We start from the raw sequence: 24040 nt of genomic DNA on the forward strand, positions 1-24040 counted from the left end.
GGCGCCCCGCTACAGAGCAGAGGAAGGAGACGGCGCCCCGCTACAGAGCAGAGGAAGGAGACGGCGCCCAGATGCAGAGCAGAGGAAGGAGACGGCGCCCAGATGCAGAGCAGAGGAAGGAGACGGCGTCCAGATGCAGAGCAGAGGAAGGAGACGGCGTCCAGATGCAGAGCAGAGGAAGGAGACGGCGTCCAGATCCGGGACGGCGGGGGATACAGAGCAGAGGAAGGAGACGGCGCCCAGTTACAGAGCAGAGGAGGAAGGAGACGGCGCCCAGATGCAGAGTAGAGGAAGGAGACGGCGCCCAGATGCAGAGCAGAGGAAGGAGACGGCGCCCAGATGCAGAGCAGAGGAAGGAGACGGCGCCCAGATGCAGAGCAGAGGAAGGAGACGGCGCCCAGATGCAGAGCAGAGGAAGGAGACGGCGCCCAGATGCAGAGCAGAGGAAGGAGACGGCGCCCAGATGCAGAGCAGAGGAAGGAGACGGCGCCCAGATGCAGAGCAGAGGAAGGAGACGGCGCCCAGATGCAGAGCGGAGGAAGGAGACGGCGCCCAGCTACAGAGCGGAGGAAGGAGACGGCGCCCCGCTCCAGAGCAGAGGAAGGAGACGGCGCCCCGCTCCAGAGCAGAGGAAGGAGACGGCGCCCCGCTCCAGAGCAGAGAAAGGAGACGGCGCCCCGCTGCAGAGCAGAGGAAGGAGACGGCGCCCCGCTGCAGAGCAGAGGAAGGAGACGGCGCCCCGCTGCAGAGCAGAGGAAGGAGACGGCGCCCCGCTGCAGAGCAGAGGAAGGAGACGGCGCCCCGCTGCAGAGCAGAGGAAGGAGACGGCGCCCCGCTGCAGAGCAGAGGAAGGAGACGGCGCCCCGCTGCAGAGCAGAGGAAGGAGACGGCGCCCCGCTGCAGAGCAGAGGAAGGAGACGGCGCCCCGCTGCAGAGCAGAGGAAGGAGACGGCGCCCCGCTGCAGAGCAGAGGAAGGAGACGGCGCCCCGATGCAGAGCAGAGGAAGGAGACGGCGCCCAGATGCAGAGCAGAGGAAGGAGACGGCGCCCAGATGCAGAGCAGAGGAAGGAGACGGCGCCCAGATGCAGAGCAGAGGAAGGAGACGGCGCCCAGATGCAGAGCAGAGGAAGGAGACGGCGCCCAGATGCAGAGCAGAGGAAGGAGACGGCGCCCAGATGCAGAGCAGAGGAAGGAGACGGCGCCCAGATGCAGAGCAGAGGAAAGAGACGGCGCCCCGCTACAGAGGGAGGAGACGGCGCCCCGCTACAGAGCAGAGGAAGGAGACGGCGCACAGATCTGGAGTGGCAGGGGGGGGACAGATCCGGAGCAGTGGTAAATACAGAGTAGAGTTAAGCGGGGAACCGAAGATATTCACTTATTCGGCAATCTACAGCGCTTGCCGAATAAGCTACCGCGGGAACTCTGCTTCTTGGATCTCGCCGGCTGAACAGCTGATCGCTGCCGCAGCTGCATATGTCGCGGCTGTGTGACAGTCACAGCACCTGCAAGGAGAACCCAACCCCCAGGCTCAGGTGCTGCGACACATGCAGCTGCGGCAGCGATCAGCTGTTCAGCCGGCGAGATCCAGGAAGCCGAGTTCCTGCTGTAGCTTATTCGGCAAGCGCTGTAGATTGCCGAATAAGCGAGGAACCGAAGATATTCGCTTACCTCTAATACAGAGCAGAAAGGCGGAGGAGGGATACCGTGCACACATTTGGAGAGGCGGAGGAGGGATACTGTGCGCACATCTGGAGAGGCGGAGGAGGGATACTGTGCGCACATCTGGAGAGGCGGAGGAGGGATACTGTGCGCACATCTGGAGAGGCGGAGGAGGGATACTGTGCACACATCTGGAGAGGCGGAGGAGAGATACTGTGCACACATCTGGAGAGGCGGAGGAGGGATACTGTGCACACATCCGGAGATGCGGAGGAGGGATACTGTGCACAGATCCGGAGAGGCGGAGGAGGGATACTGTGCGCACATCTGGAGAGGCGGAGGAGGGATACTGTGCGCACATCTGGAGAGGCGGAGGAGGGATACTGTGCGCACATCTGGAGAGGCGGAGGAGGGATACTGTGCGCACATCTGGAGAGGCGGAGGAGGGATACTGTGCGCACATCTGGAGAGGCGGAGGAGGGATACTGTGCACACATCTGGAGAGGCGGAGGAGGGATACTGTGCACACATCTGGAGAGGCGGAGGAGGGATACTGTGCACACATCTGGAGAGGCGGAGGAGAGATACTGTGCACACATCTGGAGAGGCGGAGGAGGGATACTGTGCACAGATCCGGAGATGCGGAGGAGGGATACTGTGCACAGATCCGGAGAGGCGGAGGAGGGATACTGTGCACACATGTGGAGAGGCGGAGGAGGGATACTGCGCACACATCCGGAGAGGCGGAGGAGGGATACTGCGCACACATCCGGAGAGGCGGAGGAGGGATACTGCGCACACATCCGGAGAGGCGGAGGAGGGATACTGCGCACACATCCGGAGAGGCGGAGGAGGGATACTGCGCACACATCCGGAGAGGCGGAGGAGGGATACTGCGCACACATCCGGAGAGGCGGAGGAGGGATACTGCGCACACATCCGGAGAGGCGGAGGAGGGATACTGCGCACACATCCGGAGAGGCGGAGGAGGGATACTGCGCACACATCCGGAGAGGCGGAGGAGGGATACTGCGCACACATCCGGAGAGGCGGAGGAGGGATACTGCGCACACATCTGGAGAGGCGGAGGAGGGATACTGTGCACACATCTGGACCGGTGGGGAGTAAAGAGCCGCCACCCCGAGGAGAGACACATGGCAGCTAGTTATGGCAAGCAGAAATCTAACAGGAGATGGCACTCGGCCCAGGAGTCAGCACTCCCATCATCCGCCCACCTCCACACTAACATCCCTGCTCTACTGCTGGTGTGTGCTGGGAGTTGTAGTTCCCCGGTGATTCACTAATCTCTGTTCCCGTGTTACTTGTCGGGCGCACCGCCCCGGGACGTCCTGTGCACTCGGTTGGTGAGGCTCCACCTACTGTGACAGACCACAAGGGCCGCATCCTGCGGGGGGAGTACAGGGGGTCGTCACTGCACCCTGATAACCGGCCTGTGTGAATGAGGCTCTGCTTTCATCATGACATTTAATGGCACCCATCACCCACAGCACAGCGCTCCGCAGCGCCCCCTGCAGATCATCCTCCGCTTTGTACATTGTGCGATGCTTTACAGGAAACGTCCCCGTAAAATACAGAGCAATAAATAGCCCCACCCCCAACAGGAAGTAAGGACACCCGTGGCCGAGAGCCAATCACAGGGTGTGACGGCTGCTGGTGCTCCTCCCATCTGTCCACTGACCGCGAGAAGGGCCCATCCTCCGCCTGCGAGCTGGAGGGAAGGTGAAGCTCCCGACACCCCCGACCTCGAACCGGGGGGCTCCCTCCGCACAGGGCCACGTGGGGCTCCAGGATTAGTTGGTGTCCATACAGTCCAAGTCCTGCTGTCTGTCCTGTTCCCCGAGGTCGTCCTCAGCGGGAGGAGAGCCGAGAGACGCTGCAGGCGAGGAGGCCTTAAAGCTGCCGCCATCTTGTCTCTGGTAGAACAGCACATATGCCGCTTTAGTCTAGAAGAGATAAGAAGACTTCAGCAAAGAGCGAGGACCACCCCGAGTGATAGCCGCCGCACCCGAGCCCATCCCCCCACATCCCGAGTAATGACCGCCGCACCCGAGCCCATCCCCCCACACCCCGAGTGATGGCCGCCGCACCCGAGCCCATCCCCCCACATCCCGAGTAATGACCGCCGCACCCGACCCCATCCCCCCACATCCCGAGTAATGACCGCTGCGTCCGATCTCAACACCCCACACCCCGAGTGATGGCCGCCGCACCCGAGCCCATCCCCCCACATCCCGAGTAATGACCGCCGCGCCCGATCCCATCTCCCCACATCCCGAGTGATGGCCGCCGCACCCGAGCCCATCCCCCCACATCCCGAGTAATGACCGCCGCACCCGACCCCATCTCCCCACACCCCGAGTGATGGCCGCAGCACCCGACCTCATCCCCCCACACCCCGAGTGATGGCCGCCGCACCCGAGCCCATCTACCCACATCCCGAGTAATGACCGCCGCACCTGACCCCATCCCCCCACACCCCGAGTAATGACCGCTGCGTCCGATCTCATCCCCCCCACACCCCGAGTGATGGCTGCAGCACCCGACCTCATCCCCCCACACCCCGAATGATGGCCGCCGCGCCCGACCCCATCTCCCTACACCCTGAGTGATGGCCACAGCACCGGACCTCATCCCCCCACACCCCGAGTGATGGCCGCCGCACCCGACCCCATCTCCCCACACCCCGAGTAATGACCGCTGCGTCCGATCTCATCCCCCCCACACCCCGAGTGATGGCTGCAGCACCCGACCTCATCCCCCCACACCCCGAATGATGGCCGCCGCGCCCGACCCCATCTCCCTACACCCTGAGTGATGGCCACAGCACCGGACCTCATCCCCCCACACCCCGAGTGATGGCCGCCGCACCCGACCCCATCTCCCCACACCCCGAGTAATGACCGCTGCGTCCGATCTCATCCCCCCCACACCCCGAGTGATGGCTGCAGCACCCGACCTCATCCCCCCACACCCCGAGTAATGACCGCTGCGTCCGATCTCATCCCCCCCACACCCCGAGTGATGGCCGCAGCACCCGACCTCATCCCCCCACACCCCGAGTGATGGCCGCCGCGCCCGACCCCATCTCCCTACACCCTGAGTGATGGCCGCCGCACCCGACCGCATCTCCCCACACCCCGAGTAATGACCGCTGCGTCCGATCTCATCCCCCCCACACCCCGAGTGATGGCCGCAGCACCCGACCTCATCCCCCCACACCCCGAGTAATGACCGCCGCGTCCGACCCCATCTCCCTACACCCTGAGTGATGGCCACAACACCGGACCTCATCCCCCCACACCCCGAGTAATGACCGCCGCGTCCGATCTCATCCCCCCCACACTCCGAGTAATGACCGCAGCACCCGACCTCATCCCCCCCACATCCAGAGTGATGGCCGCAACACCCGACCTCATCCCCCCACACCCCGAGTGATGGGTGCCGCACCCGACCTCATCCCCCCACACCCCGAGTGATGGCCGCAGCACCCGACCTCATCCCCCCACACCCCGAGTAATGACCGCCGCGCCCGACCCCATCCCCCCACACCCCGAGTGATGGCCGCAGCACCCAACCTCATCCCCCCACACCCCGAGTAATGACCGCTGCGTCCGATCTCATCCCCCCACACCCCGAGTGATGGCCGCAGCACCCGACCTCATCCCCCCACACCCCGAGTAATGACCGCCACGCCCGACCTCATCTCCCCACACCCCGAGTAATGACCGCCGCGCCCGACCCCATCCCCCCACATCCCGAGTAATGACCGCCGCACCCGATCTCATCCCCCCACATCCCGAGTAATGACCGCCGCACCCGATCTCATCCCCCCACATCCCGAGTAATGACTGCCGCGCCCGACCTCATCCCCCCACACCCCGAGTAATGACTGCCGCGCCCGACCCCATCTCCCCACACCCCGAGTGATGGCCGCAGCACCCTACCTCATCCCTCCACATCCCGAGTAATGACTGCCGCGCCCGACCTCATCCCCCCACATCCCGAGTGACGGCCGCAGCACCCGACCTCATCTCCCCACATCCCGAGTAATGACTGCCGCGCCCGACCCCATCTCCCTACACCCCGAGTGATGGCTGCAGCACCCGGCCCCATCTCCCTACACCTCGAGTGATGGCCGCTGCACCCGACCTCATCCCCCCCACACCACGAGTGATGGCCGCCGCACCCGACCCCATCTCCCCACACCCTGAGTAATGACCGCCGCGTCCGATCTCATCCCCCCACACCCCGAGTGATGGCCGCAGCACCCGACCCCATCTCCCTACACCCCGAGTGATGGCCGCAGCACCCGACCCCATCTACCTACACCCCGAGTGATGGCCGCAGCACCCGACCCCATCTACCTACACCCCGAGTGACGGCCGCAGCACCCGACCTCATCTCCCCACATCCCGAGTGATGGCCGCAGCACCCGACCTCATCCCCCCCACATCCCGAGTGATGGCCGCTGCACCCGACCTCATCCCCCCCACACCCCGAGTGACGGCCGCAGCACCCGACCTCATCCCCCCCACATCCCGAGTGACGGCCGCAGCACCCGACCTCATCCCCCCACACCCCGAGTGATGGCCGCTGCACCCGACCTCATCCCCCCCACACCCCGAGTGACGGCCGCAGCACCCGACCTCATCCCCCCCACATCCCGAGTGACGGCCGCAGCACCCGACCTCATCTCCCCACATCCCGAGTGATGGCCGCAGCACCCGACCTCATCCCCCCCACATCCCGAGTGATGGCCGCAGCACCCGACCTCATCCCCCCCACATCCCGAGTGATGGCCGCAGCACCCGACCCCATCTCCCTACACCCCGAGTGACGGCCGCAGCACCCGACCTCATCCCCCCCACACCCCGAGTGACGGCCGCAGCACCCGACCTCATCCCCCCACACCCCGAGTGACGGCCGCAGCACCCGACCTCATCCCCCCACACCCCGAGTGACGGCCGCAGCACCCGACCTCATCCCCCCCACATCCCGAGTGATGGCCGCAGCACCCGACCTCATCCCCCCCACACCCCGAGTGACGGCCGCAGCACCCGACCTCATCCCCCCACACCCCGAGTGATGGCCGCTGCACCCGACCTCATCCCCCCCACATCCCGAGTGACGGCCGCAGCACCCGACCTCATCTCCCCACATCCCGAGTGATGGCAGCAGCACCCGACCTCATCCCCCCACACCCCGAGTGATGGCCGCAGCACCCGACCCCATCTCCCTACACCCCGAGTGATGGCCGCTGCACCCGACCTCATCTCTCCACACCCCGAGTGATGGCCGCCGCACCCGACCTCATCCCCCCCACACCCCGAGTGATGGCCGCAGCACCCGACCCCATCTCCCTACACCCCGAGTGATGGCCGCCGCACCAGACCTCATCCCCCCCACACCCCGAGTGATGGCCGCCGCGCCCGACCCCACCCCCTACACCCTGAGTGATGGCCGCAGCACCCGACCTCATCCCCCCACATCCCGAGTAATGACCGCCGCGCCCGATCCCATCCTTCCACACCCCGAATGATGGCCGCCGCACCCGACCTCATCCCCCCCACACCCCGAGTGATGGCCGCAGCACCCGACCCCATCCCTCCACATCCCGAGTAATGACCGCCGCGACCGATCCCATCCCCCAGACCCCGAGTGATGGCCGCCGCACCCAACCTCATCCCCCCACACCCCGAGTGATGGCCGCCGCACCCGACCATCTCCCCAGACCCCGAGTAATGACCGCTGTGCCCGATCCCATCCCCCCACACCCAACCTCATCTCCCCACACCCCGAGTAATGACCGCCGCGCCCGATCCCATTCCCCCACACCCCGAGTGATGGCCGCAGCACCCGACCCTATCTCCCCACACCCCGAGTAATGACCGCCGCGCCCGATCTCATCCCCCCACACCCAACCTCATCCCCCCGACATCCCGAGTGATGGCCGCAGCACCCGAACCCATCTCCCTACACCCCGAGTGACGGCCGCAGCACCCGACCTCATCTCCCCACATCCCGAGTGATGGCCGCAGCACCCGACCTCATCCCCCCCACACCCCGAGTGATGGCCGCAGCACCCGACCTCATCCCCCCACACCCCGAGTGATGGCCGCTGCACCCGACCTCATCCCCCCCACACCCCGAGTGACGGCCGCAGCACCCGACCTCATCTCCCCACATCCCGAGTGATGGCCGCAGCACCCGACCTCATCCCCCCGACATCCCGAGTGATGGCCGCAGCACCCGACCTCATCTCCCCACATCCCGAGTGATGGCCGCAGCACCCGACCTCATCCCCCCCACATCCCGAGTGATGGCCGCAGCACCCGACCTCATCCCCCCCACATCCCGAGTGATGGCCGCAGCACCCGACCCCATCTCCCTACACCCCGAGTGACGGCCGCAGCACCCGACCTCATCCCCCCCACACCCCGAGTGACGGCCGCAGCACCCGACCTCATCCCCCCACACCCCGAGTGACGGCCGCAGCACCCGACCTCATCCCCCCACACCCCGAGTGACGGCCGCAGCACCCGACCTCATCCCCCCACACCCCGAGTGACGGCCGCAGCACCCGACCTCATCCCCCCACATCCCGAGTGATGGCCGCAGCACCCGACCTCATCCCCCCCACACCCCGAGTGACGGCCGCAGCACCCGACCTCATCCCCCCACACCCCGAGTGATGGCCGCTGCACCCGACCTCATCCCCCCCACATCCCGAGTGACGGCCGCAGCACCCGACCTCATCTCCCCACATCCCGAGTGATGGCAGCAGCACCCGACCTCATCCCCCCACACCCCGAGTGATGGCCGCAGCACCCGACCCCATCTCCCTACACCCCGAGTGATGGCCGCTGCACCCGACCTCATCTCTCCACACCCCGAGTGATGGCCGCCGCACCCGACCTCATCCCCCCCACACCCCGAGTGATGGCCGCAGCACCCGACCCCATCTCCCTACACCCCGAGTGATGGCCGCCGCACCAGACCTCATCCCCCCCACACCCCGAGTGATGGCCGCCGCGCCCGACCCCACCCCCTACACCCTGAGTGATGGCCGCAGCACCCGACCTCATCCCCCCACATCCCGAGTAATGACCGCCGCGCCCGATCCCATCCTTCCACACCCCGAATGATGGCCGCCGCACCCGACCTCATCCCCCCCACACCCCGAGTGATGGCCGCAGCACCCGACCCCATCCCTCCACATCCCGAGTAATGACCGCCGCGACCGATCCCATCCCCCAGACCCCGAGTGATGGCCGCCGCACCCAACCTCATCCCCCCACACCCCGAGTGATGGCCGCCGCACCCGACCATCTCCCCAGACCCCGAGTAATGACCGCCGTGCCCGATCCCATCCCCCCACACCCAACCTCATCTCCCCACACCCAGAGTAATGACCGCCGCGCCCGATCCCATTCCCCCACACCCCGAGTGATGGCCGCAGCACCCGACCCTATCTCCCCACACCCCGAGTAATGACCGCCGCGCCCGATCTCATCCCCCCACACCCAACCTCATCCCCCCGACATCCCGAGTGATGGCCGCAGCACCCGACCTCATCTCCCCACATCCCGAGTGATGGCCGCAGCACCCGACCTCATCCCCCCCACACCCCGAGTGATGGCCGCAGCACCCGACCTCATCCCCCCACACCCCGAGTGATGGCCGCTGCACCCGACCTCATCCCCCCCACACCCCGAGTGACGGCCGCAGCACCCGACCTCATCTCCCCACATCCCGAGTGATGGCCGCAGCACCCGACCTCATCCCCCCACACCCCGAGTGATGGCCGCAGCACCCGACCCCATCTCCCTACACCCCGAGTGATGGCCGCCGCACCCGACCTCATCTCTCCACACCCCGAGTGATGGCCGCCGCACCCGACCTCATACCCCCCACACCCCGAGTGATGGCCGCAGCACCCGACCCCATCTCCCTACACCCCGAGTGATGGCCGCCGCACCCGACCTCATCCCCCCCACACCCCGAGTGATGGCCGCAGCACCCGACCCCATCTCCCTACACCCCGAGTGATGGCCGCCGCGCCCGACCCCACCCCCTACACCCTGAGTGATGGCCGCAGCACCCGACCTCATCCCCCCACATCCCGAGTAATGACCGCCGCGCCCGATCCCATCCCCCACACCCCGAGTGATGGCCGCCGCACCCAACCTCATCCCCCCACACCCCGAGTGATGGCCGCCGCACCCGACCATCTCCCCAGACCCCGAGTAATGACCGCCGTGCCCGATCCCATCCCCCCACACCCAACCTCATCTCCCCACACCCCGAGTAATGACCGCCGCGCCCGATCCCATTCCCCCACACCCCGAGTGATGGCCGCAGCACCCGACCTCATCCCCCCACATCGCGAGTGATGGCCGCAGCACCCGATCTCATCCCCCCACATCGCGAGTGATGGCCGCCGCACCCGACCTCATCTCCCCACACCCCGAGTAATGACCGCCGCCCCCGATCCCATTCCCCCACACCCCGAGTGATGGCCGCCGCACCCGACCCCATCTCCCCACACCCCGAGTAATGACCGCCGCGCCCGATCTCATCCCCCCACACCCCGAGTGATGGCCGCAGCACCCTACCTCATCCCTCCACATCCCGAGTAATGACTGCCGCGCCCGACCTCATCCCCCCACATCCCGAGTGATGGCCGCAGCACCCGACCTCATCCCCCCACATCCCGAGTAATGACTGCCGCGCCCGACCCCATCTCCCTACACCCCGAGTGATGGCTGCAGCACCCGACCCCATCTCCCTACACCCCGAGTGATGGCTGCAGCACCCGACCCCATCTCCCTACACCCCGAGTGATGGCCGCAGCACCCGACCTCATCCCCCCACATCCCGAGTAATGACCGCCGCGCCCGATCCCATCCTTCCACACCCCGAATGATGGCCGCCGCACCCAACCTCATCCCCCCACACCCCGAGTGATGGCCGCCGCACCCGACCTCATCCCCCCACACCCCGAGTGATGGCCGCAGCACCCGACCCCATCCCTCCACATCCCGAGTAATGACCGCCGCGACCGATCCCATCCCCCACATCCCGAGTGATGGCCGCCGCACCCAACCTCATCCCCCCACACCCCGAGTGATGGCCGCCGCACCCGACCATCTCCCCAGACCCCGAGTAATGACCGCCGTGCCCGATCCCATCCCCCCACACCCAACCTCATCTCCCCACACCCCGAGTAATGACCGCCGCGCCCGATACCATTCCCCCACACCCCGAGTGATGGCCGCAGCACCCGACCCCATCTCCCCACACCCCGAGTAATGACCGCCACGCCCGATCTCATTCCCCCACATCGCGAGTGATGGCCGCCGCACCCGACCTCATCTCCCCACACCCCGAGTAATGACCGCCGCGCCCGATCCCATTCCCCCACACCCCGAGTGATGGCCGCAGCACCCGACCCCATCTCCCCACACCCCGAGTAATGACCGCCGCGCCCGATCTCATCCCCCCACACCCCGAGTGATGGTCGCAGCACCCTACCTCATCCCTCCACATCCCGAGTAATGACTGCCGCGCCCGACCTCATCCCCCCACATCCCGAGTGATGGCCGCAGCACCCGACCCCATCTCCCTACACCCTGAGTGATGGTCGCAGCACCCTACCTCATCCCTCCACATCCCGAGTAATGACTGCCGCGCCCGACCTCATCCCCCCACATCCCGAGTGATGGCCGCAGCACCCGACCCCATCTCCCTACACCGAGTGATGGCCGCAGCACCCGACCTCATCCCCCCACATCCCGAGTAATGACCGCCGCGCCCGACCCCATCTCCCTACACCCCGAGTGATGGCCGCCGCACCCGACCTCATCCCCCCCACACCCCGAGTGATGGCCGCCGCACCCAACCTCATCCCCCCACACCCCGAGTGATGGCCGCCGCACCCGACCATCTCCCCAGACCCCGAGTAATGACCGCCGTGCCCGATCCCATCCCCCCACACCCAACCTCATCTCCCCACACCCCGAGTAATGACCGCCGCGCCCGATCCCATTCCCCCACACCCCGAGTGATGGCCGCAGCACCCGACCCCATCTCCCCACACCCCGAGTAATGACCGCCGCGCCCGATCTCATCCCCCCACATCGCGAGTGATGGCCGCCGCACCCGACCTCATCCCCCCACATCCCGAGTGATGGCCGCCGCGCCCGACCCCATCTCCCTACACCCTGAGTGATGGCCACAGCACCCGACCTCATCTCCCCACACCCGACCTCATCCCCCCCCATACCCCGAGTGATGACCGCCGCGCCCGATCCCATCCCCCCACACCCCGAGTGATGGCCGCCGCACCCGACCCCATCTTCCCACATCCCGAGTGATGGCCGCCGCACCCAACCTCATCCCCCCACATCCCGAGTAATGACCGCCGCGCCCGATCCCATCCCCCACATCCCGAGTAATGACCGCCGCGCCCGATCCCATCCCCCACATCCCGAGTAATGACCGCCGCGCCCGATCCCATCCCCCCACACCCCGAGTGATGGCCGCCGCACCCGACCCCATCTCCCCACATCCCAAGTGATGGCCGCCCCACCCAACCTCATCCCCCCACATCCCGAGTAATGACCGCCGCGCCCGATCCCATCCCCCCACACCCCGAGTGATGGCCGCAGCACCCGACCTCATCTCCCCACACCCCGAGTAATGACCGCCGCCCCCGATCCCATCCCCCCACACCCAGAGTGATGGCCGCCGCACCCGACCTCATCCCCCCACATCCCGAGTAATGACCGCCGCGCCCGATCCCATCTCCCCACATCCCGAGTGATGGCCGCAGCACCCGACCTCATCCCCCCACACCCCGAGTAATGACCGCCGCACCCAACCTCATCCCCCCACATCTCGAGTAATGACTGCCGCTCCCGATCCCATCTCCCACACCCCGAGTAATGACCGCCGCACCCAACCTCATCCCCCCACATCCCGAGTAATGACCGCTGCGCCCGACCGCCTCCCCCCCATCCCGAGTAATGGCCGCCGCACCCGACCTCATCCCCCCACACCCCGAGTAATGACCGCCGCACCTGACCTCATCTCCCCACACCCCGAGTAATGACCGCCGCGCCCGACCGCCTCCCCCCACATCCCGAGTAATGGCCGCCGCGCCCGACCTCCTCCCCCCACATCCCGAGTGATGGCCGCAGCACCCGACCTCATCTCCCCACATCCCGAGTGATGGCCGCAGCACCCGACCTTATCTCCCCACATCCCGAGTGATGGCCGCAGCACCCGACCTCATCCCCCCACACCCCGAGTGATGGCCGCAGCACCCGACCTCATCTCCCCACATCCCGAGTAATGGCCGCAGCACCCGACCTCATCCCCCCACACCCCGAGTGACGGCCGCAGCACCCGACCTCATCCCCCCCACATCCCGAGTGATGGCCGCAGCACCCGACCCCATCTCCCTACACCCTGAGTGATGGCCGCAGCACCCGACCTCATCCCCCCACATCCCGAGTGATGGCCGCAGCACCTGACCTCATCTCCCCACACCCCGAGTGACGGCCGCAGCACCCGACCTCATCCCCCCCACACCCCGAGTGATGGCCGCAGCACCCAACCTCATCCCCCCACATCCCGAGTAATGGCCGCCGCACCCGACCTCATCCCCCCACACCCCGAGTGATGGCCGCAGCACCTGACCTCATCCCCCCACACCCCGAGTGATGGCCGCAGCACCCTACCTCATCCCCCCACATCCCGAGTAATGACCGCCGCACCCGACCTCATCCCCCCACATCCCGAGTAATGGCCGCCGCACCCGACCTCATCCCCCCACACCCCGAGTGATGGCCGCAGCACCCTACCTCATCCCCCCACATCCCGAGTAATGACCGCAGCACCCTACCTCATCCCCCCACATCCCGAGTAATGACCGCCGCACCCGACCTCATCCCCCCACACCCCGAGTGATGGCCGCAGCACCCTACCTCATCCCCCCACATCCCGAGTAATGACCGCCGCACCCTACCTCATCCCCCCACATCCCGAGTAATGACCGCCGCACCCGAACTCATCCCCCCACATCCCGAGTAATGGCCGCCGCACCCGACCTCATCCCCCCACATCCCGAGTAATGGCCACAGTGCACAAATCCATCCCCACACACCCCGAGTGATGGCCGCCGGGCCATACCCCATCCCCCCACTCCCCGTACCACAATCTGATCTTCAGATGCCAGGGAAACGCTGCTGTCATCGAAGTAATACCACTGCTGCGTCTCCTGATTCTTGGCATACGCGGTGTCTGTGGGGAGAGAAAGGCGCTGGTCAGTGCGAGACATAAGAACGCCGCCAGCTGCGCTGTTATTGCACCCGCCATACTTACAATGGCCACCACCCATGCCGCCATAGTGATTGGAAACCGCCACAAGATCGTACATGTAGGGCCCGGCCGTCGGGTCACACACAAACTCCGACATGTTAAGGTTTCTGGAACATAGAGCACAATAATGCGCGAGAGATGTAGAGCGTGCGGGGGATAAAAGGTAGCGCGGGCCGACCACACGGGATCATCCTCACACCAGGAGCACAATGTGGCACCGAGCTGCCATCATGACCCGGCCCAGAATTAATCTGCCAGCAGTCGCAGCAGCGCCCCGCTGGAGCGCCCCGGCCCACAGCCCGCTAGAAACCACCCGCAGGAGCGCCGTGACCTACCGCCCGTTAGTAACCACCCGCAGGAGCGCCCCGACCTACCGCCCGCTAGTAACCACCCGCAGGAGCGCCCCGACCCACCGCCCGCTAGTAACCACCCGCAGGAGTGCACCGACCCACCGCCCGCTAGTAACCACCCGCAGGAGCGCACCGACCCACCGCCCGCTAGTAACCACCCGCAGGAGCGCCCCGACCCACCGCCCGCTAGTAACCACCCGCAGGAGCGCCCCGACCTACCGCCCGCTAGTAACCACCCGCAGGAGCGCCCCGACCCACCGCCCGCTAGTAACCATCCGCAGGAGCGCCCCGACCCACCGCCCGCTAGTAACCACCCGCAGGAGCGCCCCGACCCACCGCCCGCTAGTAACCACCCGCAGGAGCGCCCCAAACCACCGCCCGCTAGTAACCACCCGCAGGAGCGCCCCGACCCACCTCCCGGTAGTATCCACCCACAGTAGCGCCCCGACCCACTGCCCGCTAGTAACAACCTGCAGGAGCACCCCGGCCCACCACTCGCCTGTTACCACCCACAGGAGCACCCCGGCCCACAGCACCTGTTACCACCCGCAGGAGTACCCTGACCCACCGCCCACCTGTTACCACCCGCAGAAGCGCCCCGACCCACCACCCACCTGTTACCACCTGCAGAAGCACCCCGGCCCACAGCACCTGCTACCACCTGCAGAAGCACCCCGGCCCACAGCACCTGCTACCACCCCCAGGAGAACCCCGACCCACCGCCCACCCTGTTACCACCTGCAGAAGCGTCCCAGCCCACAACCCACCTGTTACCACCGGCAGGAGAACCCCAACCCATCGCCCACCTGTTACCATCTGCAAGAGCACCCCGACTCACCGCTCACCCTGTTACCACCCGCAGAAGTGTCCTAACCCACCACCCGCCTCTTACCACCTGCAGGAGCACCCCGGCCCACCACTCGCCTGTTACAACCCGCAGGAGCACCCCGGCCCACAGCCCACCTGTTACCACCCGCAGAAGTGCCCCAACCCACCTGTTACCACCCGCAGAAGCGCCCCGACCCACCACCCACCTGTTACCACCCGCAGGAGCACCCCGGCCCACAGCCCACCTGTTACCACCTGCAGGAGTTCCCTGGCCCACCGCCCACCTGTTACCACCCGCAGGAGAACCCCAACCCACCACTCACCTGTTACCACCCGCAGGAGCACCCCGGCCCACCACTCGCCTGTTACCACCCGCAGGAGCACCCCGGCCGACAGCCCACCTGTTACCACCCGCAAAAGTGCCCCGACCCACCGCACACCTGTTACCACCCGCAGGAGAACCCCAACCCATCGCCCACCTGTTACCACCTGGAAGAGCGCCCTGACCCACCGCCCACCCTGTTACCACCTGCAGAAGCGTCCCAACCCACCACCCACCTGTTACCACCCGCAGGAGAACCCCAACCCATCGCCCACCTGTTACCACCTGCAAGAGCGCCCCAACCCACTGCCCACCCTGTTACCACCCGCAGAAGTGTCCTAACCCACCACCCGCCTCTTACCACCTGCAGGAGAACCCCGGCCCACCACTCGCCTGTTACCACCCGCAGGAGTGCCCCAACCCACCTGTTACCACCCGCAGAAGCGCCCCGACCCACCACCCACCTGTTACCACCTGCAGAAGCTTCCCAACCCACCTGTTACCACCCGCAGGAGCACCCCGGCCCACCACTCACCTGTTACCACCCGCAAAAGTTCCCCGACCCACCGCCCACCCTGTTACCACCTGCAGAAGTGTCCCAACCCACCACCCACCTGTTACCACCCGCAGGAGAACCCCAACCCATCGCCCACTTGTTACCACCTGCAAGAGCGCCCCGACCCACCGCCCACCCTGTTACCACACGCAGAAGCGCCCCAACCCACCACCCACCTGTTACCATTCGTAGAAGCGCCCCGACCCATCTGTTACCACCGCAAGAGCGCCCTGACCCACCACCCACTTGCAGAAGCGTCCCAACCCACCTGTTAGCACCTGCAGCAGAACCCTGACCAACCGCCCACCTGTTACCACCTGCAAGAGCGCCCCAACCCACCGCCTACCCTCTTACCACCTGCAGAAGCGTCCCAACCCACCGCCCACCTGTTACCACCCGCAGGAGAACCCCGACCCACCGCCCACCTGCAAGAGCGCCCTGACCCACCGCCCACCCTGTTACCACCCGCAGAAGTGTCCCAACCCACCGCCCGCCTCTTACTACCCGCAGGAGTGCCCAGACACACCACGCGCCTGTTACCACCCGCAGGAGTACCTGGGCCCACCACTCACCTCTTACCACCCGCAGGAGCTCCCCGACCCACCACCCACCCTGCTACCACCCGCAGAAGCGTCCTGACCCACCACCCACCTTTTACCACCTGCAGAAGCGTCCCAACCCACCTGTTACTACCCGCAAGAGAACCCTGACCCACCGCCCACCTGTTACCATCCGCAAGATTGCCCCGACCCACCGCCCACCTGTTACCACCCGCAGAAGCGCCCCGACCCACCTGTTACCACCGCAAGAGCGCCCTGACCCACCACCCACCTGCAGAAGCGTCCCAACTCACCTGTTACCACCTGCAGCAGAACCCCCGAACAACCGCCCACCTGTTACCACCTGCAAGAGTGCCCCGACCCACCGCCCACCCTCTTACCACCTGCATAAGAGTCCCAACCCACCGCCCACCTGTTACCACCCGCAGGAGAACCCCGACCCACCGCCCACCTGCAAGAGCGCCCCGACCCACCGCCCAACCTGTTACCACCTGCAGAAGTGTCCCAACCCACCGCCCGCCTATTACTACCCGCAGGAGTGCCCAGACACACCACGCGCCTGTTACCACCCGCAGGATACCTGGGCCCACCACTCACCGCTTACCACCCCGCAGGAGCGCCCCGACCCACCACCCACCTGTTACCACCGCAAGAGCGCCCTGACCCACCAGCCACCTGCAGAAGCGTCCCGACCCACCGCCCACCTGTTACCACCCACAGAAGTGCCCTGACCCACCGCCCGCCTGTTACCACCTGCAGAAGCACCCCGGCCCACCACTCGACTGTTACCACCTGCAGGAGCACCCCGGCCCACCACTCGCCTGTTACCACCTGCAGGAGCACCCCGGCCCACCACTCGCCTGTTACCAAATGCAGCAGCGCACTGACCCATCGCCCACCTGTTACCACCGCAAGAGCGCTCTCACCCACCAGCCACCTGTTGCCACCTGCAGAAGCGTCCCGACCCACCGCCCACCTGTTACCACCCGCAGAAGCACCACGACCCACCACCCGCCTGTTAGCACCCGCAGGAGCGCCGACACACAGCCCGCCTGTTAGCACCCGCAGGAGCACCCCGGCCCACCACTCGCCTGTTACCAAATGCAGCAGCGTACTGACCCACTGCCAACCTGTTATCAACGGCAGGACAAAGGGGCTGCCTTACCTGATGGGGAACTCCACCACCGCATCCAGCTTGTCCCTCCAGTAGCGGTTATACGAGAAGCGCTTTAAATGCACCACAAGAATTTTTGGCAAAGACCAGAGGTCAAACTTTTTGGTGGCCCTCTGATGCTTCCGGCAGTTTGGGCAATACCTGGAATTAAGAGGAATGGAAAAGGAAATACCCACAAAAATGTGGCAGGGCACCCTCAGAGGGCGGGCACCCAGTACCCACACAATACAGGGTGGTGCTCACCAGGGGTCGTGTTCTCCCAGCACTTCGGTCTTGGTGAAGAGCTGGATGCAGTCTCTCAAAGCCACCGTCATCTTTTTCTTCTGTGGCTGCAGCATGGACTCGTGCTTGTCAAAGGCCTGCAGGAAAGACAATGTCACAGTAGCCCTGCCGACCAATACCCGACTATGGCCCCCAACCATCACCCGACTACGGCCCCCATCACGCAGAGCGCTCACCTCAGCCTCCTGATCATCGTAATATAACTTCTTCGTCTCCGTGTCCCAGTCTATGGCTACAGTGGAATAGGCTAAAAAAGATCAGACAACAGCAGAGTCACCAGCAGGCACCCTCCCCACGGCCTGCTCACTTGGCGGATGACGCAGCAGATGGGGGCGAGCTGTGTGGTCCTGACTATATTGAATTTACAATATTCGCCGAATGTCATTGGAGTCAATGGGAGGAGAAATGACCGAACATGTTCGGAATCGATCGTCAAACATACGTTTGGCACGAATAGGGTACCAACATGGCACGAATGTGGCAAACTCAGATTCGGCAACCATTTCCGAACACATTCGCTCAACTCTAGTGATAACCATACTCACAGGTGAGTTTCAGGACGGCGCCCTCGGCCGGCATGCTGCCCACATCGGACGTGGCGTAGGAGTTGACCAGGCTGAAACAGAAGAGCCTCTTGCGGACGTCCTGGGCTTTCTTTGGCATTTTATTGCAGGGACTACAACCCTCAGAGTTCTCCTCCTCCACACTATCGTCTGACTGACCGTTGGACTCTTCCGGGGACTCGTCCCTCTCATGTTCCTCCTGATGATCCATCTCCTCATCTTGAAAACATGGAAAATAAGTCTGAGCTCAGCAGGAGGTGCTGCGTACGCCGGACGAGCGATGGCGGATTTCCACATTTACCGTCATAGATCCCGTTTGAGCCATTGCAGGAAGTGGAGATGCTGGACGGACAGGAGTATTCCTCCGTTAACGGGGCCTTTATGTAGCGCCTGAGGGAGGACGCAACATGTGAGGAAGGGCGACCCATCCCTGTGGGGAGCCAGCATGCCACATAACAGAGCGAGAGAAGACGCCCGCACCCCCCACAACAGAGGAAGAGAGGACGCCCGCACCCCCCCACAACAGAGGAAGAGAGGACGCCCGCACCCCCCCACAACAGAGGAAGAGAGGACGCCCGCACCCCCCCACAACAGAGGAAGAGAGGACGCCCGCACCCCCCCAACAGAGGAAGAGAGGACGCCCGCACCCCCCCAACAGAGGAAGAGAGGACGCCCGCACCCCCCCACAACAGAGGAAGAGAGGACGCCCGCACCCCTCCACAACAGAGGAAGAGAGGACGCCCGCACCCCTCCACAACAGAGGAAGAGAGGACGCCCGCACCCCTCCACAACAGAGGAAGAGAGGACGCCCGCACCCCTCCACAACAGAGGAAGAGAGGACGCCCGCACCCCCCCACAACAGAGGAAGAGAGGACGCCCGCACCCCCCCACAACAGAGGAAGAGAGGACGCCCGCACCCCCCCACAACAGAGGAAGAGAGGACGCCCGCACCCCCCCACAACAGAGGAAGAGAGGACGCCCGCACCCCCCCACAACAGAGGAAGAGAGGACGCCCGCACCCCCCCACAACAGAGGAAGAGAGGACGCCCGCACCCCCCCACAACAGAGGAAGAGAGGACGCCCGCACCCCCCCACAACAGAGGAAGAGAGGACGCCCGCACCCCCCCACAACAGAGGAAGAGAGGACGCCCGCACCCCCCCACAACAGAGGAAGAGAGGACGCCCGCACCCCCCCACAACAGAGGAAGAGAGGACGCCCGCACCCCCCCACAACAGAGGAAGAGAGGACGCCCGCACCCCCCCACAACAGAGGAAGAGAGGACGCCCGCACCCCCCCACAACAGAGGAAGAGAGGACGCCCGCACCCCCCCACAACAGAGGAAGAGAGGACGCCCGCACCCCCCCACAACAGAGGAAGAGAGGACACCCATACCCCCCACAACAGAGGAAGAGAGGACGCCCACACCCCACACAACAGAGGAAGAGAGGACGCCCGCACCCCCACAACAGAGGAAGAGAGGACGCCCACACCCCCCACAACAGAGGAAGAGGATGCCCGCACCCCCCACAACAGAGGAACAGAGGACGCCCGAACCCCCACAACAGAGGAACAGAGGACGCCCGCACCCCCCACAACAGAGGAAGAGAGGATGCCCGCACCCCCCACAACAGAGGAAGAGAGGATGCCCGCACCCCCACAACAGAGGAACAGAGGACGCCCGCACCCCCCACAACAGAGGAAGAGAGGATGCCCGCACCCCCACAACAGAGGAAGAGAGGACGCCCGCACCCCCCACAACAGAGGAAGAGAGGATGCCTGCACCCCCCACAACAGAGGAAGAGAGGACGCCCGCACCCCCCACAACAGAGGAAGGGAGGACGCCCGCTGTTACGTGCTACAGAACCACTCAGCACCCAGAATATGTTGTGCAGTTATATGTATAATAGCTTCCATGTGAGATGCATGTCCCTAATGCATCAGCCCACAGGCTGCACCCCTGGGCAGAGGGGACACGATATTCCCCTTTTGTCCGCCCTCCCCCCACCTTTGTAATTTCCACAGTAAACATCGGCAGGCTCCGGCCACCTGCGGCTTTTGTAATGCATGTCTGGCCTGACGCTTGTCTATTGGCCGGCCCTCTGTATCTGTGTGATATATTCTGTGTCCTGTGAGTAAAGTGTTGTCAGACTGGAAATACGTGGAGAAGCAGTGATCTTTTATATGCGCCCATGTAACCAAGGAATTCCAGCCAGCGTCATTCATTCAGACTCCAGCCAATGCAGAGCGGACCTCCGAAAACACGGGGTGGTACTAAAAGAGGTACCCCAACTTGGAAGACCCCGTTACACTGGTAGCAGCGGCGGGATATGATACCCCGTCTACAGGAGGAAAGGAATGAATGGAAAACAACTACCAGAAGTTAAAGAGGACTACATTAAAAGATCTGGTGGAAGCCCGAGGGTTGATCGCCAGCAACAAAACAAAAGTGGATTTGATAGCAGCCATCATGGAACACGACAGTGCAGCGCCCCCCAATGTGAATGTGGAAAAGACCGAATTCCAGAGGGAGGTAAAGAACAGACTGGCGTTCTATGGCCCAAACCCTGCAGTAGAGATTATACGAGAGGTGATGGCTGATGTGCGTACTGATCTGAAGGAAGAGATAGCCGAGCGGACCAGGATAGAGCTAGCCAAGATGGAGATGGCAGAGCGGACCAAAGTGGAGCTGGCTGCGGAGGCGGAATCACACTCAGAGGAGGCCCAGGTAAGACACCCCAGCCCTGCACGTATTCCCATAGCCAGAAACATTTCTTGGGCCACCCCAGATGAATTTAAGAGGGAGTTACTTGAGGATCCTTCATTAGAGGGATATCGTGGGAAGGCACAGGAGGGGAGAGGAGTACTGGAAGGGGAACAGTTTGTATGGAAGCAGGGACTCCTCTACCGGATCACAGAGCAGCACCACACAGGGACGAGCCCCACTATAAAACAACAGCTGGTAGTTCCCAAGAAGTATAGGCAGGAGCTACTGCGAATCTCTCATGATATACCCTTGGCCGGGCACTTCGGCGTCAGTCGCACCAGGCATCGTCTGACACAAAACTTCTTTTGGCCGGGGGTAACCTATGATGTTTGTCAGTACTGCCAGACCTGTGACAGTTGTCAGCGCATTGGCAAGTGGGGGGATCGATGCAAGGCCAAATTACGCCCCCTCCCCATTGTGGAGGAACCATTTAGCCGAGTAGCGGTCGATCTGATAGGGCCGTTAGCCAAACCCAGTCCGTCCGGAAAAGTATATATTGACAGTGGTAGATTATGCCACACGGTATCCAGAGGCGGTTGCGTTACCTAACATACTGGCAGAGACGGTGGCGGCCGCCCTGCTCCAGGTGTTCTCACGGGTTGGATTTCCCCGGGAGATTATCTCTGACCAGGGTACCCAGTTTACAGCAGAGGTGACCAACCAGCTGTGGAAGCTGTGCGGCGTAAAGTCCATTAGAAGCGCCCGTACCACCCGCAAACCAATGGGTTGTGTGAACGCTTTAACGGGACATTAAAACAGCTCATTGGGACTTTTACCAGGACCTACAGGGACTGTGAGAAATTCTTGCCACACCTCCTGTTTGCCTATCGGGAGGTGCCCCAAGAATCCACGGGGTTCTCCCCGTTCGAGCTGGTATACGGGAGACGGGTAAGGGGACCCCTAGACTTAGTGCTAGAACACTGGGAAGGGGAGGGCCTCATAGAAGGGGTACCTATTGTACCCTATGTGCTGGAATTCCGGGACCGCCTACAGGAGCTGACCCAAACTGTACGTGAGAACATGCAGGCGACCCAGCGGCGCCAGGGCATATGGTACGATCGGAGGGCCAGAGAGCGCACTTTGGAAATAGGACAGATGGTCCTGGTGTTAGAGCCCACTAAGCAGAATAAGTTCCAAGCTGCATGGCAGGGGCCCTACCAGGTAGTGGGGAAAATAGCCGACACAACCTACAATGTCACCGATTGTGACGACCCCAGGGTTATCCGCATGTTCCACGTGAATATGCTGAAGCCCTACCGGGAGCGCCCTGAAGAGGTAGTGGCCATCTGTGCACCTGAAGCAGAGGATTTAGCCGGACTTCCCTTGCCGGATGTCTTAGGGGAAAGGACTCAGTCTAAAACATGGGACCAGGTACACTTGGGTGAAGACCTAGGCCCCCGGGAGAGACAGCAGGCGGAGGCGTTGTTGAGGCTGCGACAGAGGATGTTTTCAGAGAGACCGGGGTACACTCGCCTGGCAGAACACAAGGTTGAGACCCAGGATCAGACCCCCCTGCGACAAAACCCCTTCCGCGTCCCTGAGTCTGTACGAGAGGGGATGTGACAAGAGATACAAGAGATGCTGCGTTTAGGGGTCATTGAAGAGTCAGATAGTCCCTGGGCATCCCCCGTAGTGTTAGTGCCCAAGAAGAATGGGACTACACGGTTCTGTGTAGACTATCGTAAGCTCAATGAGAAAACAGTGACGGATGCATATCCCATGCCACGTGTGGATGAGTTGTTAGACCGGCTGGCGGGGGCAAAGTATTTGACCACCATCGATCTATGCAAAGGCTACTGGCAGATTCCCCTTAGTCCTGACGCTATTCCAAAGTCGGCATTTGTCACCCCGTTCGGCTTATTCCAGTTTCGAGTTATGCCATTCGGGATGAAGAATGCCCCGGCGACCTTCCAGAGGCTGGCTGACCGGCTTCTGGATGGTCTCCAGGACTATGCTTGTGCCTACCTGGATGACATCCCATCTACAGTGCGACATGGGAAGAGCATCTAAATCACCTAGAGACAGTATTGGACAGGATCCACCAGGCCGGAATCACCCTGAACCCAAACAAGTGTCACGTGGGCAAAGCAGAGGTTCAGTATTTAGGGCATTGGGTGGGAAGTGGGAAACAGCGACCAGAACCAGCCAAGATTGAGGCCATAGCCAAATGGCCCATCCCACGCACTAAAACCCAGGTCATGGCGTTTCTAAGGACAGCGGGGTATTACAGGAAATTCGTTCCCAATTACAGCAGCGTAGCCAAGCCCCTCACTGATCTGACCCGTAAGAACCAACCCAGCCAGGTAACCTGGACCTCAGAGTGTGAAGAAGCCTTCCGCCAACTAAAGGACGCCCTCACCAATACCCCTGTATTGGCCGCACCCGATCCAACTACACGTTTCCTTGTTCACACAGACGCTTCTATGTTTGGATTGGGGGCAGTACTGAGCCAAGTCGGGCCGGACGGCCAAGAACACCCGGTAGCTTACCTGAGTCGGAAACTACTGCCCCGTGAAGTAAGCTATGCGGCCATCGAGAAGGAGTGCCTGGCGGTAGTATGGGCACTCAAGAAGTT

At 63.8% G+C, this 24040-nt stretch overlaps 1 protein-coding gene across 2 annotated transcripts in view; it reads right to left on the minus strand.

Annotated features, from left to right (window-relative positions):
- Positions 1-3131: 3131 nt before the first annotated feature.
- Positions 3132-24040, minus strand: part of USP4 (ubiquitin specific peptidase 4) — a 50143-nt gene continuing 29234 nt past the window's right edge. For both annotated transcript variants that reach the window (XM_073558904.1, XM_073558903.1), the window contains exons 15-22: positions 19002-19090; positions 18683-18919; positions 18314-18384; positions 18099-18214; positions 17847-17996; positions 14069-14172; positions 13899-13987; positions 3132-3624 (exon numbers count right to left, since the gene is read on the minus strand). In XM_073558904.1, the coding sequence (XP_073415005.1) occupies positions 3472-3624; positions 13899-13987; positions 14069-14172; positions 17847-17996; positions 18099-18214; positions 18314-18384; positions 18683-18919; positions 19002-19090 (1009 nt within the window). In that variant the 3' untranslated portion in view covers positions 3132-3471. The remainder of the gene's footprint in view (positions 3625-13898; positions 13988-14068; positions 14173-17846; positions 17997-18098; positions 18215-18313; positions 18385-18682; positions 18920-19001; positions 19091-24040) is intronic.

Source organism: Dendrobates tinctorius, unplaced genomic scaffold, assembly GCF_039654945.1.
Source record: "Dendrobates tinctorius isolate UK_male_01 unplaced genomic scaffold, ASM3965494v1 ptg000261l, whole genome shotgun sequence".
NCBI lineage: Eukaryota > Metazoa > Chordata > Amphibia > Anura > Dendrobatidae > Dendrobates > Dendrobates tinctorius.